Genomic DNA, 20,090 nt, shown 5'->3' with positions numbered 1-20,090 from the left:
TTCACTTCGAAGGCTTTTCCATGGTTAGGGTGTGGCCCAAAAATCAGCCCATTGGATTGTCCTAACCCAATCAAAGGTGTGTGTGTAGGTGGGTGTGTGTGGGGGTGGGGGGGAATGGACAGATACTGTGTGTCCATGTTTCTGCCCATTTTTTCCCTCAGAAATGGCAGCGGTAGGACGATCCAATGGGGCTGATTTTTGGGCCACAACCTATCCATGAATGGGCCTTCCAAATGAATGGTTTTGATCCCCCAAAAAATGTGAGCCCCCACCCTGTCCATGCACTCATGTGCAGATAACTTTAGAGAGAGAGAGAGGGGTTCCTGAGGTGGCGCTAGCGCTACCTTATATGAGGTGGCGCTCACAAAACATAGGGGGTCCACTTTGTTTGGATGATCCAAAGCATTCATTTGATAGGCCCTCACATAGATAGGGTGCCCACAAAAAATCAACTTCATAGGATCATCCTAACCCTTCCATTTGTGGGGGTTAAAATGGATGGGTATAAACCTCCACAAATGGAAGGGTTAGGATGATCCTATGGACCTAATTTTTTGTGGGCACCCTATCTATGTGAGGGCCTATCAAATGAATGCTTTGGATGATCCAAACAAAGTGGGCCCCTATGTTTTGTAACCGCCACCTCATATAAGGTAGCGCTAGCGCCACCTCAGGAACTGTTTACTCATATATATATATATATATATATATATATATATATATATATATATATATATATAATATGAGGAAAAGGATTGTACACTCGACCGTACCTAAGGTTAGGTACAGTAGAGTGCCAAATCACATGGGTCCCACATTTTTTTGGGTCATCTAAACCATTCATTTGCAAGGCCCCATCATAGATAGGGTGTGTACCAAAAATCAGCACCATTGAATCATCCTAACCCCTCCAAAACTGGAGGGCAAAATGGGCATATTTGTGGACAAACAGTGTCTGTCCATTTTGCCCTCCACAAATGAATGGTTTAGATGACCCAAAAAAATGTGGGACCCATGTGATTTGGCACTCTACCGTACCTAACCTTAGGTACAGTCGAGCATACAATCCTTTTCCTCTATATATATATATATATATATATATATATATATATATGAGGAAACTGTTGGTGAGCTTAAGCGCCCAATCACATGGGGGCCCACTTTGTTAGGATGATCCAAAGCATTCATTTGAAAGTCCCTTACATAGATGGGGGGTGTACCAAAAATCAGCTCCATAGGATCATCCTAACCCCTCCATTTGTGAAGGACAAAAATGGACAGACACAAATCTGCCCATTTTTTGTCCTCCACAAATGGAGGGATTAGGATGATCCTATGGAGCTGATTTTTGGTACACCCCCTATCTATCATAAGGCCGCAAATGAATGGTTTGGATCACTGAGGAAAATGTGGGACCCATGTGATTGGGGAGCTTAAGCGCACCATAAGTTTGGTGCGCTTAAGCTCACCAATAGTTTCCTCTATATATATATATATATATATATATATATATATATATATATATATATATAACAAGAATAGATATTCAAGCTCAAAGAACACAACAAGTTCTAACAAGATCAAGAACTTTCTAGGAGGATAATCCACGTCGTGCATAATGGAATTGATGGTATTCGATTCCTGGATCCTTCCTCAAAGCATTACCAAGGCAATCTATATAATTTGGATGTTCCTTAACACACTGCCGGCTAGATCCTATGAGGATTAATCACTGCAACACCTCACAAAACAAGGAGACACACTTGATAATTACAACTAATGGCAACATGTCATAACATGTAACACTAAGTCCCTAACTAAAAAAAGAAACCTATATTAGTGCTAAATAAACAAATAGTGTAAGAAAATAAATTAGTCATTGAAGAATTAACTCCACTAATGCAGCTAGGGTGTGGCACACTAGCCATGATCCAAAAACTTGGCCAAGCTCCAAGGTGGCTCGCATGTCCTCAACCAATTGGGAACATTAAAATCTTGACAAGTTTATGAATGAATGCAAATTTTCTCTGTTTGGGTGTGATACACAAGCTTTACATGGTATGATACTATATATCATGGCCATGCAATGCTACCACGCCAGCAAGTTCACTTTTTCTTAGGTGTGATACTCTTAGTATAAGATTGGACTTGGAATTAGATTGAATAGACTATTCTAGAAATTCTTATGATTGTCCTTGTTCCAATTTTAGTATGGTTCACTGAAATTGTTTTGCGATTGAAGTTCCCAAGCTGTGGTAGAATGTAGGAGAAAGGATGTACCTTGATTCCAATATACAAACTAATAAGAAAGACTAAGTTTTGTGATTGAAGTGTAGAGAGATTCAATCAGGCACGGTCAAACAAGAAGATTCTACATTAACCTCCCATATCCGAGTTGAAATAGCAAACAAATTGCTCTCTTCTCACTAGCCAAACAGATGATCACATAGATTTCAGGACATGAACAATCATATAACCTGAATATGAAATGTGAACTGCCCTTGTCTAACATTCACTACAAGTAACTAAAAAAGATTATTAATCAAAGGATCTACAATATGAAAAATATAAAGAAACAAAAATTTGATTCTATTAATAGTAACCCTATGTGAAAATGAAAATAAACAAAATACCCATTAACGGACTACCCTTACTATGTCCAAACTGGCAGCTCTTGCTTGGAGATTCTAGACCCATTTCCCTCATCTCTTTGAACCCGCTTTCTGGTTCTCCGCCATTTGTGAGAAAACCTTTGTTGCAAGCACATTATCATTGAAATACTGTGCATATGGGTGACCCTTTGGCACGAGCTGATTATACTTCTGGAACGCCTTCGCCGCCTCATCCATCTTCCTCAACAGTGTATAAATAATCCCCTGACAAAGATAAGGCCGAAAATCTCTCGGCTCTTCCTTAACAAGCTGCTGGTACATCTTCAATGCTTCATCGTACTTCCCTTCAGTCACCCTCACCTGTGTTGGGACAAATTGGTACGGCGAAAGGTCAAAATGGTGGAGATGCAGATAATTAAAGTAAGAAACACGAAGAGGGTTAGACATGAGAGTTAGAAAGATGGGAGGTAGGCAATGAAAGCCAAAGCTTTCTTTTATAGACTTTAATACTTCTCCATATGGTGGATATGATCGTGGATATCAATGCAAGAAGAGGACCATCGCGCTTAATCGAGTAGGCGACTAACTCGATCAAGTTGACTTCAAGATTCAAATTAAGAAATAAATAGAGAGTTAGAAATGAGAGTTTGAAAGATGGGAGGTAGGCAAGGCAAGCCGAAACTTTCTCTTGCAGACCAGGAAATAAGTATCGAGAACAAGGGTTTCACCCTGAGTTCAAGACAAACAGTCTACCCATACTGAAAGAAAAAAGAGAAGACTAAAAAAAGGAGAAAATCACATTGAAAATGAGACCCTAAGCCTTCTTTTATTGAAGGTAAAAGGACATAAAGGCATTATTTCACATGAAAGTACCCTTTCATTAAAATAACACCTTTAGTTTTCTAAAAACTTTCAAAAATTTCACTTAAAATCTCAAAATTTTCTAACTTTTAGCCTAGAGGCCCTAGACACATACCGGGAGCGTCGGACAACCACACAAGCATGCACTAAATCATCTCGTGGGAGTTTGAAAAACTCATATCACGGTTTTGGAGAAATACTCCAATATAGCACGTGAAAGGAGCCAATCTCCTTCACCCACCTGAAAGGGCCAAGGCTCTCTTCACAAGTGATTTTTCAAAAATTAACTTAATTCAAATATATATATTTCTTTACTCATGTCATTACACTATATAGATAGCCAAAACCCAAAAATAATATCCCTAAATGCTAACTTAAGACCTAAACAATTAATAGAAACACAAATAAAAATTAGAAACATGATTAAAATTTAAATAGAAAATCCATAATAGACCTATACCATATTCGTAAATTGTCCATAACTTCATCAAATCACGTCCAAATAGCGTTATCTTGGGCTCTTTAGATAGGTAATCGAAAATCCTTTTAAGAATACCAAAATCAAGCCAAAACAACAAGATTCAATGCCTAGAAAATAGGCTACAAATAAAATGACTAAAATAGATCCATTGTGTATCTCCTTTAATAGCGGTATCACTACCAAAAACAACAATCCCTACATCCTCATTCTCAAGATTCAATAATATTCCTTTACACCGCAGGCAAATTCAACCAAGCTTGAATCTCGTTCAATCCATAAACACGTGCACTCCCATGAAGATAATAAAAGATTTGTTCGCCGCACGTTTTGCATCACATACCACCACAAAGAAGGAAGAGCATGTGGCATGGATACCAATGGGGGTGAGGATCCCAAAAAATGCCAAGACCAACAAACCTCCTCTTCGCTATAAATGCGGGCACGCATGACATTACAAACAAATGGGAGGGTAAAATAAAAGCTTTATGAACTATAGCTCAATTAAAACTCAACTAGCAAAAATCATAGGTGTCTTTTTTAGTTGAAATACCATTTCACAAAAGGAAGTCTCTCTAAAAATGAATTCTTTTGAAAATATCTACCAACCTGCGCGACTAATAATTTGAAATCCCTCAAATCCTCCTTCTTCTCCTTCTTGCACCTTTCCATCACACTCTCAATCCTCTTCAACAAGTCCTCTAATTTATCAGACTCCGATTCCGCCATCGCCATTGCAAGACCATGGTAAGCTTCCACACAAAAAGGATCAGCATCAATTATCTCTTCAAACCCAGATTTCGCCTTCTCAACATCACCACCATAAAGATGAATATGGGCTTTGAGAAGACCCCATTCCTTCTCCGAGGGCTGAAGAAGAATCAATCTATCAATGATTTCAATCGCCTCCGTAACCTTCTGCAATTTGATCTTGACACCCATTAGGGCTACTAAGGATTTTTCATCATCTGGGTTGGAATTCAAGTAATCTTGGAGGGTTTTCTCCTTTTGGGTATCGGTTAGGGTTTCATCTTCTAGGGTTTTGGATTCAACAGTGGGTTGGGTAAGGGGGATTGCTAGAGAGGGTTTGTGAAAGCGGGCGAAGAGAAGAGCAGTTGCAGTGAGGGCAATGGGGGTGAATTTTAAGAGAAAAGGGAGGGGTTTATTAAGGGGTTTTGGAGATGGGGTTTTTGGAGAGAGATGGAAGGATTTGAATGAGGTTTTAAGTTTTGTTGGGGGTTTTGAGAAATGGGTTTTGAGAAAAAAGAGAGAAGAGATATTGGGTTTTGAGAAAGGAGGGTGGGGGAGGGATAGAAGGAGAGAGTTATGGGTTTTGGGTATGGATTCCATTTTTTTTACCTTTTGTATGTTTCTCTTTATGCTCTGTTACAATTATAAAGGGAAGTAAAAGACGGCTGCAGAGATTGAGAAAGCGAAAGAAGGCACAGAAAGGCTTAAAACACCCTGAGAAACCCGGACCGGTTTACTGAAAATCAGACCGAACAAACCGGGTTCGGTTTAGCCAGTAAGTAAGAAAATGGCATACAAACCGAAAATTGATTTGTTCAGTGATGGAGGTTGTTGTAATTTTTAAGAATTACAAATATTGGCACTACAATGTTTTAATATATAACAAACTAAACTTGACTTTTCCTTTTTTAATTGGGTCCTTACAGCTTTTGGGGAGCTGTGATAACTGATAACCTCCGGCAGCTGTTTAAATAGTAACAGATAAACTAAGTTTGTGCAATTATCAAAATAATGTAGTGCCAATATCAGTAGCCTTTTTTAGACCCAGGCTAGGGATGCAACTTGGGTCGGGCTCAAGTTGGGCTCAACCCGAACTGGACAAGTTCAACCTGATTTTGGCTCGGGTTGGGTTGGGTTGGGTTGGGGAAAATCCAACACGATTTAATTTTAGGTTAGGTTGGGTTAGGTTAGGAAAAACCAACCTGATTTAATTTCAGATTGGGTTAGCGTTTACGCCGACGCGACCCTAACCGACCTCCATCCTCTGAGAAAAAACTATGTTCCTCATCCACGACTCCTAACAAAATATTGCCTATTCCATGGTGGAGTATTAGAAAGCTTGACGAGAAGATCATAAAACACTTTTATTGAAAAGAACTTCAGCGATCTACTAAATTGGAGCTACTGAGGAACTTAAAGAAGATTAATAGTTAAGAACTGAAAGTGAGATTTACCATTTAAAAAGAAAAAATTGAAAGTAAGATAAATGAAGACACTATTTTTGGAAACCACCACCATAACTCTCCTCTTCCGATGAGAGGTGGACTCTACAGAATAGCAACATGTCTGGATTATAAAATCTTGGATTTTACAAGTTAAACCTTTGACTTTATAAGCTAAAACCTAGATTTTACAATCCTGGTTTTATAAAATATATGTATCCAAACGGCCCCTAAAATCCAGGTTTTCTCGGTAGAATAGTGATAAGTAGGATTTTCTTGGTATAACGTCACCGACAAGCAGTAATTACCTTTGACCTTTGAATCTTGACTAGTAATCTCTAGGGATTGTGGTGCTAAATTGGCTACCAAACACCATAAAAATTGCGAAAAAAACCATTTTGCTACTTGGGACATCAAGAGGAATGCTAAACCGAAGGACGCCCTGGCAAAACACAGCGGCAAGGATGCCTCCATTGGATCACATCACCAATGGAGGCGCCGGTTTTGCAAGGGCGTTCTTTAATTAATTTAGCATTCCACTAAGGTCAAATGTTTGAAATTATCATTTTGAATTTTGGGCTTGAACTCATAAATTTAAGCCCTCATTCCTTACCATCCCAATTTTTGCCTTGTAAAAACTGTCATAAAAGTGCAAATCTTTGTCTCAAGAGAGTAGGCTAGTAAAAGTAGACAATAAAAGTAGGGCGATGATATTGTCACCCCCCCTAAATTATGCATTCGCTCCCCTTTTGGCTTGATTTGACGTCAAAAAGCATTAATAAGGGGGGCGAATGCGTACGCAGGGGGGGTGACAATATCATCGCCCTAAAAGTAACTTGTATGATAAAGTATACAAAATTACAAATAATATCAAGATTTGAGAAATAATATTACTATTACAAAGTTCAATTTGAGAATTAAAAATTATAAACTACGCCCAAAACATTAATGGGGACCAGCGCACAAGGCATTTCATGGACCAGCTGTTGCATGAGAAAGCAGCCACCTCAGATTAATTAATTAAGAGAGACAACATCTGAGCATACGTCAAGGTGGCAAATGGGCCGTGCTGTGCCAGCATGGTATGATATTTCTCGGCCCAACGTGGCCCGCGGGCCGGCACGAAAAAGGTTGAGGTCAGGCACGGCACGGCCCTCAGCCCATGTCGTGCCGAGCTGCACAGGCTTACTTTTTAACTGATTTTGCCGTGCAGGACTGTGCCGCTTGTCGTGCAGTTTCGTGCCTCATGCCTAAACCCACAGCCCACTAAACCCACAGCCCAGGTCTTCGTGCCGTGCCGACACAGCCCATGTCATGCCGTGCTAGCGCCCGGCACAGCCCAATTGCCACCTTGAAGCATATGTGGCTGCTTTCTAATGCAACAGCCAGTCCATGAAATGCCTTCTGCGATGGTACCTAGTAAATCCCAATTATTCAACTTATCAGAATACCCCAACTTATCAAAATACACCCAATCTCAGATGAATTAAAGGAATGAGACAAAATCTAAGCCTATGTGGCGGCTTTCTAATGCAACAGCCGGTCTGCGAAATGCCTTCTGCCATGTTCCCTAGCAAATCCCAATATATATTTGTTGAAGGGATATTTTAGTAAAAATTATTGAACCTACCAAACTACGCCCAACTACTAGTTAATTATATGTTAAAATACCCTAAAACTAGTTGTTAACTATATGCTAAGGGTATTTTTAATAAAAATTACAAAATTACAAAAATATCCAAAAACACTGTACACTAAAAAAAAGGGCGACACGGTGACAACATCAAAAGAAATCCCCGACCCCATTAATATTAGAAATATATGAAACCTGAAATGACATCCCCACAACTAGGGGTGGCAATGGTTCGGTTTCGGTTCGGTTTGACCCCCAACCGAACCGAACCGAAATTTGAATCGGTTTGGTTTTACCAAACCAAAACCGAACCAAAACTGAATTTTCGGTTCTGTTTCGGTTCGGTTCTGCCAATTTTGCCACCCTTTACTCATAATAATTGCAAATATTCGGTTTCGGTTCGGTTTGATACCCAAACCGAACCAAACCGAAATTTGAATAGGTTTGGTTTAACCAAACCGAAACCGAATTTTCGGTTCGGTTTCGGCTCGGTTCCGGTTCGGCCAATTTTGCCACCCCTACCCACAACCCATTTTATTTGGGAAATGATAAATTCGCAACCCTGTAGGATAATTCGCACCCGTTTGACGTTAAAAAAAATGCCACATACCCTCGTTTAATTGGGTACGAAATATCCTACAGGGGTGCGAATTTATCATCGCCCTTTATTTATCCTTTCAGTTATACTTCCTGCAAAAGACAAAAATATGATAGAGCGGAAATGAAGCCATTTCAAATTAAAGACAAGTAAGAGTGGTAGATATACTTAAAAGTTGGTGCAAATATCATTTCTCTAAATCAAATTAGAAAAACAGAACAAAGAGACCAGGAGAATCTTTAGAGAGAGAGAGAGAGAGAGACGCTTTAGTTCTAGTGGTGGGAATCTGTAGAGGAAGCCGAAACCATCTTCAAGATTCTTTCCCTTGTCTCATTCTCTGAAACCTTCTCTTCTTTCATACGAGAGTAGGATTCAAAGAACTCCTTGTTCTCCTTCTCCAGCTCCTTCCACACTAGAAAAAGTATACCATAGGGGAAAAACCCCATAAATAGAAATTAGAGATCATTCTCTTATGTACCCAGATTCATGAAGAATAAATTAAAGAAATGAAAGACTCTCACCGGTAGAAGTGATTATTGGATTGATTTTTGCATGTTTAGAGAGAGCTTCCATGCACTGTTCTTTGGTCATGTTGAAGAGAATACACTTCTCAATCAGATGTTGCACCTAAAATGCCATTAATCTCCATAAAAAACAAAATTCAATGAACAAGAAATACAGAAGAATGATTGATCAAGAAAACCCAGAAGGGTTTTTCTTACCATGTGGATGTATGAAGCAGATGAGTCTCCCATGATCAAAGACCCAATACCGAGAGAGGGAGAGAGAAAGAGAGAAGAAGAAGAGAGAGGGCCTACAAGAGAATTAAAAGAAGGAGAAGGCACGTGGGAGAAAGGAAATTATTGGCTGAGTGGGGATTAGGAAGATTTACAAATTGTTATTCTCTATGTAAAAGTCGCCTACCACACTAGACACCACCTTCACGTGAAATGTGGGCCATCGCTTGCATGCATTGGAACACTTGGCATGTGTGGCCCCGCAGCACCCCTGTTGTTTTTTGCTGCCCCTCCCCTCTTTCTGTTCTTAGCACCCAAAACCAGTGGTGGAGCCAGGAATTTTCTTCAAGGGGGGCAAAAAATAGTTGTTATAAATAATCATAATATTAATATGTAGTAAAAAATTAAATTCACACAAATTTTAATTCAAATTGCTTTAAATGTAAAAAAACATTTATATTTTTTTGCCTACAAAAAATTTTCTCAATTTTATTCGGCCATTTTTCATGTTTTGATGTATTATAGTTATGTGGATCAAATTTGTGAATTATTAGGTGAGACGAATGCTCCTCAAACATATTTATGAAGTTGTTTGAAGGGTATTAAGAAAAGGACAGTGATAAATTCACCCCGCTTGTAGGATGAATTCATCCCATATTTTTCAAAATTGACTGTACTTCCAACACCAAAGGATAACCCAAACTGCGCGCCCATTTGATGGGCCACAACGTAAATAGGTTGTGCCCCAAAAATCATTTCCATAGGATGATTCTAACCCTCCGGTCTAATGAGGGACTCACATTATGGAAACGTATATAGATCGGACGGTTGGGATCATCCTATGGCAATGATTTTTGGGGCAAACCCATTTACGTTGTGGCCCGTCAAATGGACGGTTTGGATCATCCTTTGGTGTGGGGTATTAGGCTGTACAGTCCATTTTGAAAAATACGGGGTGAATTCATCCTAGAATGGGGTGAATTTATAACCACCCTTAAGAAATTTGCACGTATTTCTCCATTTAACACGTATATCTATTCTTAGTACAATGTACTAATTCTTCTTAATAAATTGTAACTAAATAGTATGCCCCACTACATACATGGGTTTGGGAGGAAATGGTGGGCAACACACGATGAAGACATGGTAGGAAATGATGGGGCCCATTCAAGCTATGCATAAGGTTGGTGGGCAACACACGATGAGAACATGGTATGAAATGATGGGGCCCATCCAAGCTATGCATAAGGTGGAAAAATATATTCGACAATAGGAAAAATTCCAAAACTGAGTCCAATAATCAGTTTTAGACTCGAATCAAATTTCGAAATTTGTTGGTTATCCATTTAGGATGCTCCCAAGACCATGTGGGCCACCGGATGATGTTTTTACAAGATCAATGGTCTTGATTTCATGTACATGTCTATCCCTCTTTAAACCCTTTTTTTTCTACCGTTGATTGCAATAAGGGAAATGTTATTAGCACTACTCTATTTATGATCCAGTACTCACTTTATAAAAAAGTGACTTTGGAGGGCAATTTTGTAGTTACTGTTAAAAAATAATGGCAATTTATAAATTACAAGAAAGTTAAAGGAGAATTGTCTTTATCCTAAATTTTTGGTCCCTTCTCTTATGCGCCTAACTTTTCGTCCAACAAAACCTTCCTAAAATCTGCTTTGCTTTTTGGCAAAAAAAAAAAAAGGAGAAAAAAAGGGGGAACCAGGACGGGTGTGGCTCTTCGGCTAAAGTCACGGGTTTGCCCCTGGAGATGAATGTTCGAATCCCACCCGGGTAAGCTTACCCGATGTGCGTGGTCTACGGGTGCCTGCGTGCATCCGTAGGGAATAGTCCTACCCCTGAAGGAGGTGGGTGCCTGCGTTCATCCGTAGGGAATAGTCCTACGCCCGAAGGGGGTGGGGACACTCTTCGTCATCAAAAAAAAAAATAGGGGGGCAATCCTATCCGAACTTTATAAGTTAAGGTGGGAAATTTTTTGGAAATACCCAACTCAAGAGGTGCAGCTGCCCCCTTATGCTACATGTAGCTCATCCCCTGCCCAAAACAAGAGTCATGGTTTCAATTTTTGGTTTTAGAATGCATTTCGGTCCTCACTGGAAATTTTGAAATTTCGGCCGAAATCAGCTGAAATCAATTAAAATAGTATTTTATCTCACATAACATTTCGGCCGAAATTACTGAAAAAATTTGGTAATTTCTGCCGAAATTTCGGGAAAATATTAAATAATGAACAAAATCGAGATTTTTGAGTGAAATTCCTTTAAGGCCGCACTTGGATACCTCATGTTTTTTGTATTTGGATTTGGATTTGAGTTTTGGATACAAAATACATCAATCATCATCATGCTCGTGTTGTATGAGAGAGAGAGAGGGACGGACGAACGTCTCGCTACTACTCCAAGATCGAGGAGCAGCGAGGGTGAAATGTAATTGCGAAAAATATTGATTTCTAAATAATGTCTTGCAGAACTGGTTTGCAAATCGGATTTTTTTTCACCTTTGTAGCTGATTTGGAAATCTAAGGATCTGATCCAGTTCTAAATCTCAACTGCAGATGTGAGAAATCCAAATCTAAATCTTGTGTGTATCCATATGTGGCGTAAATTTCAGATGAAATATCGGGAAAAATGAAATTTCGGTCGAAATTTTGTAACATTTCCGGTATACCCGATTTCGGCTTCGCTCTCGACAGTCGAAATTTAAAACCATGTCTATCAGCTTGAAGGGATGGGGCCACATAAACCCTTTCATTTTCTTCTTACCAAAAACCAAAGCTGGGGATGCCGTCTTTGTAGTGGATTCTGCCACACGAAAGAACCTCGATTGGAATACAAGTAACGATCATATAATGCAGTCCGCAGTTCCTACTATATACAGGAGTGGATCGATCTGCAAGCAACGTCTACTTAAAGTGTGAAACAACCAATTACTCCAAAAGCTTAAGCTGTTTTTCATTTCCCTTAATTTGAATAGCTCCAAAAGCTTAAGCACTTAAAGAGTCGGTGTTATTTAAACATATATACTTCAACACTCCCCCTCATGTATGGCCCTCCATTTTTTTAGGTTGGCCTTACACGTGGCACATTTTGCCCCTCTTTTGGGTTGACCATAAATGTGGTTTGTTAATGTCAAAGAGTGGATAGGTTTTCAACCCGAGACCCGCCACGAGGCAATAGCTCTGATACCCTGTGAGACAACCAATTACTCCAAAAGCTTAAGGTGTTAGAGTTGGTGTTATTTAATCATTTGGGATTTGCAACGGACCACCGCAGAAGGCATTGCGCGGTTGGGCTATTGCATGTGAGAGCAGCCACCTTAGTTGAATTAAATGAGAAAGACAAAATCTGCTGAAAAGTGAGCCTGTGTTGCTGCTCTCACATGTAACAGCCCACCTGCCTTTTTACGATGGTCCCTAGCAAATCCCTAATCATTTATACTTCAACATAAAGGATGGAAGTACTCTCTGCTGCGTGGTACATAGCACACTGAGTCTCACCAGCATGATGCTCGCATGCATGATCATCTTAAAGTCTTTGTCAATGGTAAATGCTTTGTCCTTCCACCTTGAGTTCGGAGGTTTGATCCCAGCTTAACCAAAACAAAAAATCATCTTAAAGTCTGTTGATCTGATAGTTTGGATTGTATTATCGATGGATAGCTAGCCCAAAGATACGAGTTCACAAATAATACATCAAAACTAGTGAATTAGGAACGGACATGAAAGTTAAGTAGTTGAAAATTCAATTTTGACTTTCAATTTATTTCTTACTCTACTTCTCAATTCCTATGTATATTTAGATTTTAATTAAGTACGATTAAAGATGGTGCCAAAGCGAACCCAAAGAAATTGGTCAAGTTTATGGTTCTTAGTTTAACCAAATTGGATTGGCACTAATAAACATATGATATCACTTTTGGTGATCGGAGTTTATATGTAAAAACACATGGTAGTTGTGCATAATCATGGTGCCGCCCTTGATATTTGACCCAACTGTAAGATCGAATCCCTCCGGAGGAGGAGGCCTTTAAAAAACTCTTTAGCAAAAAGCTAAGCCCAGTTATTCAGGTACAGAGACTCCTAGAAAAAAAAAAGTAGATATTGTTCCAGGGACAAAGACGCCAATAAAAGACATTAATCTTGCCACTGGACATTAAGTGTATAATCATTGATCTAAGATTGAGGGTCTAGATTGATTAATGAGATTAAGAGTGAAATTATTGGAGTTATCCATTGACCAAAGTGATCAGTAAAAGTATAAGGGTAATCAGTGCATCTCTTCTTTATTGAGACATGGATGATTACTGTAGCTCCATTAATCAAGAATAGTAGTTGTTTAACTAGAATAATCCATGCTTTCTTATCATGTCGATGTACAAAGCGGACGAGTCTCTTATGATCAAAGACCCAATACAGAAAGAGGAGGAGGGAGGAGGAGGAGGAGGAGGAGGAGGTGAAGGAAGAATAGAGAATTAAAATAGAAGGCCTTCACGTGAAATGTGGGCCTTGGCTTGTATGCATAGGAACACTCGGAACGTGTGGCCCCACCCTCTATGGACACCCTTCTTCCCAGCTGTTCATGTAGTGCTTTCGGCTCCCCCTTTTGGTATCGGCACCCAAAAAACCTGCGACAGCTTCAATGAATGGGGCCCACATAAAACCTTCGATATAATGCAGTCCTAAGGAAGGAAATATTCTCTGGATGCGTGAAATCTATGCCGTACATGTGGCACACTATAGAAGAGTCTCACTAGCTGGGATGATCAAGGTTTTAAATTTCGGTTTCTAGCAATTTCGGTCCTCACCGAAACCGAAATTTTAGCTGAAATTCAGTAAAGGGGCTCAAAATGTAGGTTTTTGGGGCTGAAATTTCAGCTGAAATTCTGTAAAGAAATAAAAATTTAATATTTTATAAAAAATTTGGCCGAAATTTCCAAAATTTCGACTGAAATTTGGTAAATTTAGGCAATTTCAGTTTTGGAACGTTTCGGTTTCAGTCCTCGCAGATTTCGGCCGAAATTTAAAACCACGGGGATGATTGCATGCACATGTTCATGGAAAAGCCTGTTAATCTGATGGTTAGGATTGTCGTATCAATGGATTACTGGATAGCCCAATATTGGAAACTGATTTATGATATGAATTCACAGAAGTAAGCTGATATTCACAGCTTCAATATTGGGCGCTGGATTACTTGTAGCCCAATATTGAAGATATCTCATAGTTGGAGAGAAGCTAACGCTGCAGCGGACTTATTATCGAAGCGACTCTGCGTCTCTGCCTTCTAAAAGGTGATGATATCCAATTCGATGGGGCAATTCTGGAACCAGTGGATATCCTTCACCAGGATAGAATTGGGGAGCATTATATCAGGTTTTAATATTTTGCTTTTTGGTATCTATTTGTTCCTTGCTTCTCGTTTGTTTATGTCGCCTGCACAGCCCTCCTTATCTGTAATTCTTTTCGCATATTAGTATATCTATTATCTGGTCGGGATCTCGCCTAATCCCAGCTTACCAATCAAAAAAAAAATGTAGCTGCGCATAATCAAGGTGTCACCCTTCTAAGAGGTTATAGTAGGCTGTCGTTGGATCAAACACCAAGAGCAGTAACTACTTCGTACCCCATTACGTGCAGCTACGCGTGTACACTGTATAATTTCTCCATATATAGAACAAGGCCTTTGTTGGAATTCGATAAATCAAAATCAATAGCCTTTGTTTGAATTTGATAAACCAAAAATTGAAAATTGAAGAGTCGTTGTATGTTTTCTATGGTTCTTTATGTTATGCAAGAGTCCAAGAGTCCTCATGGGGATTTCTTTAAAGTTGTTCCCCTGTCATGCCCTGTCGAGGGCTGGCTTAGAGGTTCCTCCCTTTCCTGCGTGTGTGGTTGGTCACCTTGATTTCACAAGCACAAATCATATCAGTATTAGCAAGCATGCTAATTAAAGGAGTGTCAAGCCTAGTATGCAAATATTGTTTAAAAACTGCCCCGAGTTGACTCCTTTTTACCTTGGCCGAGTTCTTGTCCTAGTCCCAGTTTTTTTTCACTTTAAATCAGTCAAAAACTCTTCAACTTGCCCATGTTAATGAAAAGTTGACCGCACCATGTCATTTACTAGCCCCAATTGACTTCTTTTTACCTCATCAATCTGGCTCGCGTTCAAGTTTGTAAACATTGAAGCAAATTAGGATAAAAGTTTTAGGGAAATGTTTGAAGCAAATTAGGATAAAAGTTTTAGGGAAATGTTATCAGCACTACTGTATTTTGATGAGGGCATTCCTCACTTTATTAAAAGTACGGTATAGCCCGCACCATAGGATGATCCAAACCGTCCATTAGATGGGCCACAACCTAAATAGGTTGTGCCCCAGAAATCTTTTCCATAGGTTGATCCTAACCCTCCGATCTGAATGTTAGAGGGTTGATCCTAACCCTCTATAGATCAGAGGGTTAGGATCAACCTATGGAAATAACTTTTGGGGCGCAACCTATTTAGGCTGTGGCCCATCTAATGGACGGTTTGGATCATCCTATGGTGCGGGCCATTCCGTAGTTTTAATCAAGTGAGGAGTGTCCTCGTCAAAATACAGTAGTGCTGATAGCATTTCCCAAGTTTTATAGAAAAGCCTAAGAATGCACCCTTAATGCTCTGTTTGGTTGCTGGGTTTTTTTTTGTTCCCAAGATTTATGTGGGTAAAGGTTTAGTAGTCACATCAGCTTTTTCTTGCTGACATCAGCAAAATCTTATCTTGAAAAGGGTGTTCTCTCTTTCTCTCTCTACCCTCTCTCTCCACTCATCATAATATCTTTCTCTAATTATGGATTGTCTCCTCTTTTGTCTCCTACCTTTACTCACATAAATCCCAGGAAAAAAAAAAAACCCGGCATCCAAACAGAGCATTATAGATAGAGTTAAGTGTCATTCCCCACTTTGTAGAGTGGCTACGTCACCCAAAAAAAAAAAAAAAAAGTGAAGTATCATTCGATCAGAGCATTGGCAGGCAAGTTCACGAGAACAACAACCATGACGAGACATCACATAGGGTTTAGGGTAGTGTGCCGACCGCTAGAGAAATATTATAAAGCTCTTTTCAGATGGACATTAGGAAGCCTCTTTCTTCAGTCATACTCTTGCTCGATTGGCTTCCCACCCCCTACAAAGAAAGACTTTAAGAAAGCTGTATAGACCTTAACATCAGCTTCAGTAGGCTAAGGGCCTAAGGCCAATAATTAGTTTTGGACTCACAATAGTTTTCAAAATCCGAAACAAACAGGGCCTTGGCTAAAGCACTAGAGATTAAATATTAACTTTTGATTTAAGTGCAGCGAGAGCTTGATTTGATAATGAACTGTTAAACAGTAAGTAAAATGACAAAGGTGAAAGCAACATTCAAAATTATGGTTCTCCACAATTTACTAGGTGTAGATTAATAATTAAGATGCACTCATTGTGTTCAAAACTCAATTTCAAGATCTATAGTCCTCTCATTGGTGCAATCAAAGGGACCTATGACAATATAGGCGGGTCCCAGATCATTGGTCCCCACCAATGAGAACTAAGCACACTTAAGTCTGCTCGGTTTTCTCGTGTTCACGACGACGACGAAGTTGCTTTCAGTATAAATGGTAAAAGACATTCTTTTAGTCCTACAAGAAGGGAATATGGTGATGAAAACATGTTTCCATTTGGGGTGTGATGCAGGTGCATCTCACCGCACGGTCAAGATCGTCAAAACCTTGATCAGACTGTCCGGAACCCTCTAATCACCAATCCGATAATCAAGATCGTCGATCAAGGCCTAAATAATGACGGATCATGCTTTTTAGAGGTCGGTCATCCGAAGATCCGAAGATATCAGACGACGACCAAATCAATTGGCCATGTTGATCACAATGCTTAAGATTCTTGGATTTATTAGAGTTTCTTTTTTCTTTTTTTTTGTTGAAAAGTTTTTAATTTCCTAATGGTCCATGAAAGTCTAGTTTAATTAGGATTTATTGGATAGAGTTTTCTTTCGTCTTCTTTTCTAGTTTTGGTAGGATTAGGAGTATCAGATAGAGTATGAATCTTCCAAAGCAAACTCTACAAAAGGTCATGCAATGTAAACTATTGAAAAGCTTTTGATTAATAAAATTCAGATTTTAGTCCCTTGGAATCGTTACTTGGATTTGTCCCGCCCCGAGTCCCACTGCAGAGAAAGCCACCTGCTGCTCGCCGGCTAACCGCGATCAATCCTCTTGTTATAGGTATTTGTGCACCTTCTTGCTAGCCCTTTTCTTCCCATACTACTGCTGTCACTTTACACCCTTTTTTTCCCAAAACAGCCTCTTCCAACCCGTTTATTTCAGCCCAATCGAACACCAATTTATTTCGTAAGTTCTCCTGCAAACAGCCTTGGTTTCAACCCCTTAAGATACCCAACTTAATTCCCTTATCTTACCTTATTTCAGCCTTGTTCCACCCTTTTATCTCAGTCCATAACACCCTTCCTAACCAGCCACAAGTCATCTCCAAAGTGCACCCAAACTTAGCCTCCTATTATCTCTTAACCAAAACCTAACTCAATTAAAAGTTGACTTTCACCCCCTTGAAAAACCGCCAACCTGTTCTATTTACGATTAAAACTCAGCTCACTTCTTCCCAAATTAGTCGTCCCTTCATTCTCGACCATTCCTTGATACCTCAAACCAATTCACAACACCCTTGCAATCCTTATTGATGCAGAACATGCGGCGTAGATTAAGTTTTTATTTTTTATTTTTGTTATTTTATTTGTAGTATTTTTTTTTTGGGCATCAAATCTTGTTCTGTTTGCCTGATTTTACAATTTTAAGAAAGGTTTTTCGATTATCTATCTAAAGAGCCCAGCGATTCGGACTTGATTTGGCTAGGCATTTTACGGATATGGTATAGTTAGATTACGGGATTACTATTTTAGTAATATTTTAGTCATGTTTCTACTTTTTATTTATGTTGTTGTAGTTAGAAGATTGAGAATAATGATTAGGCAAGTATTTAAGGTTGCTATTCTTAGGTTTTGGCTCTCTAGATAATGTAATGGCATGAGGAAAGAAATAGACATTTTATAAAGTTTATTTTTTTTCAAACCCTCAAGTTTATTTTTTTTTCAAACCCCCATGAGATTATTTTAGTTGCTGCTTTTGTTGATCTCCATCTTGTGTTGCCACTCAACGCTCCCTGCATCACTTATCTAACCCAAAACTTTATTTCATGTTGACCGAAACCCTACAACACCGATCCCTAACTTTCTTAACCTCCAAAACCGTTTCTTGAATCTTGTTGATTCAAAGAACCACCTTCTCTTTAACTATTTCAAAACCCAATACACTCAACCCCTTGATCCTTTCAACATTCAAGAACTTCCAACCGAATATCACCTTTTACCACCCTTCCTCCAGCAGCCCACTCTTTAACCCAAAACCCATCTACCTTCTTGATAACCGGCTACCCTTCTTCCAACACCCATTCTAACTTAACCCAACCTCCATTATTACCCTTAGGATTCCCTAAGAAACTCCTTCAAGAAAGATTTTTGACCAAGCCCTTTTCAACCTGAAAGATCATCATTTAAGCTTAAATTTTCGCTACCATATCCTCACATTTGATATCCTAGCTTCCTCTATTCGACCCTACGTCATTTGGTATCAGAGCAATTTGTTACGTCTAGGGTAACCCACATTTACAAAGCTAGTCAATTAGGAAAAGTAAGACGTTTTCTAAAAGTGGGTTTTTTGTCTAACTAAAGATCACTCTAACTCTCCTCTAGAGTCCAAGATTAGCAAAAGTCTAATGCAATTAGAAAACTAACCCCAATCCCTAACCATGAGCATCCCTAACCATGATAGATTAGGCGCATCGCCAGCAAAATCCATAATTACATCTGATCATCATGGCCAAAGGTAATGATTGATTTCCGCTTAAGTTCGATTAAAATCTAACATAGGGGTACATATGCAAGATCAAGACCATTAATCTTACATCACGAGAGAACCAGGCTTGGTCCCATTGTGATGGACAGCGCTGCGTGATAGAGGAAAATGAAAATCACATTTTAGATTTTCTATTTTCTTGGTGGAACACTAAACAAGGCTTAATCGAGGCTCGATGGATAGACGGCTTAGGACCATCTGATCAAGGCGATTTCAACTGCATCTGGTTGGCCTGATGGTTTCCATTAGGACGAAAGCATCCGATCATGTAAGCAAGGCATAGGTGGGATCCTACACGGATATGTTTGAATGCAGGGTAAGTAGAAGTAGACGTAAAGTAATGTGTATCAAACCAGCCAGAGGGAGAGTTCCATCTTACAGATTGAATTCTGACCCAACAATTCAAAAGATTTGATCTTCAAATGATCTGTACAGAATTGCTTCTTCTTTTTTATGCAATTTTGACTGTAGGATGTATTCGAAGAGAATTAGAAAAGCATATGGCAAAATGTGGATCTGCTGTTATCATTAGAAATTAGAGGCATTTAAAGAAAATGGAAGAGAGCAGATTTGTAAAATTCAGAACCGAAATGATTTCCTCAGTCTTTTATACTGTTAACATCCCCCTCAAGTGTGGCCCCTCTTTTTAGGATTGGCCTACACGTGGCACATGTGGCCCTCTTTCTAGGGTTGGCCCACACATGGCACATGTGGCTCCTCTTTTAGGTTTGGCCATTGCATGTGGATTTTTGCTATCAAGGAGGTTTGAAGTCAGGACCTCTGGCTTTGATACCATGTGAAACAACTAGTTACTCCAAAATCAGGCACCTTCCTAACTTGAACCAACACTGAATGTATATGGGCCCAACAACATGTGGAACAATAACTGAGAACCGTTGATCTAATTTTTGGTTCCATCATAATTAAATGATATAACCCACACCCTTGATCAAGGATGATGAAATGAAACGATCAATAAATCCGAAGAAGAGAGCAGGCAATA

The 20,090-nt window shown here is 39.3% G+C and overlaps 2 protein-coding genes across 2 annotated transcripts; both read right to left on the bottom strand.

The window, feature by feature from the left end:
* Window positions 1-2,427: 2,427 nt before the first annotated feature.
* Window positions 2,428-5,343, bottom strand: LOC143873273 (protein SLOW GREEN 1, chloroplastic-like). Its single transcript, XM_077376800.1, has 2 exons — window positions 4,561-5,343; window positions 2,428-2,972 (listed from the first exon to the last, which is right to left on the bottom strand). The coding sequence occupies exons 1-2, from the start codon at window positions 5,299-5,301 to the stop codon at window positions 2,703-2,705; spliced, it is 1,011 nt and encodes a 336-aa protein (XP_077232915.1). The 5' UTR covers window positions 5,302-5,343; the 3' UTR covers window positions 2,428-2,702.
* A 3,144-nt stretch (window positions 5,344-8,487) lies between these two features.
* Window positions 8,488-9,254, bottom strand: LOC143884996 (uncharacterized). The gene is made up of 3 exons (XM_077388927.1): window positions 9,097-9,254; window positions 8,896-9,001; window positions 8,488-8,786 (listed from the first exon to the last, which is right to left on the bottom strand). The coding sequence occupies exons 1-3, from the start codon at window positions 9,127-9,129 to the stop codon at window positions 8,647-8,649; spliced, it is 279 nt and encodes a 92-aa protein (XP_077245042.1). The 5' UTR covers window positions 9,130-9,254; the 3' UTR covers window positions 8,488-8,646.
* Window positions 9,255-20,090: the final 10,836 nt, after the last annotated feature.

The sequence above is a fragment of the Tasmannia lanceolata genome, unplaced genomic scaffold (assembly GCF_043159265.1).
Source record: "Tasmannia lanceolata isolate RefF3 unplaced genomic scaffold, GAP_Taslan_0.1 ptg000002l, whole genome shotgun sequence".
In the NCBI taxonomy this organism is placed as follows: Eukaryota; Viridiplantae; Streptophyta; class Magnoliopsida; order Canellales; family Winteraceae; genus Tasmannia; species Tasmannia lanceolata.
Note: the sequence above shows the minus strand (reverse complement) of the source record. Positions and strands in the feature narration are given on the sequence as shown.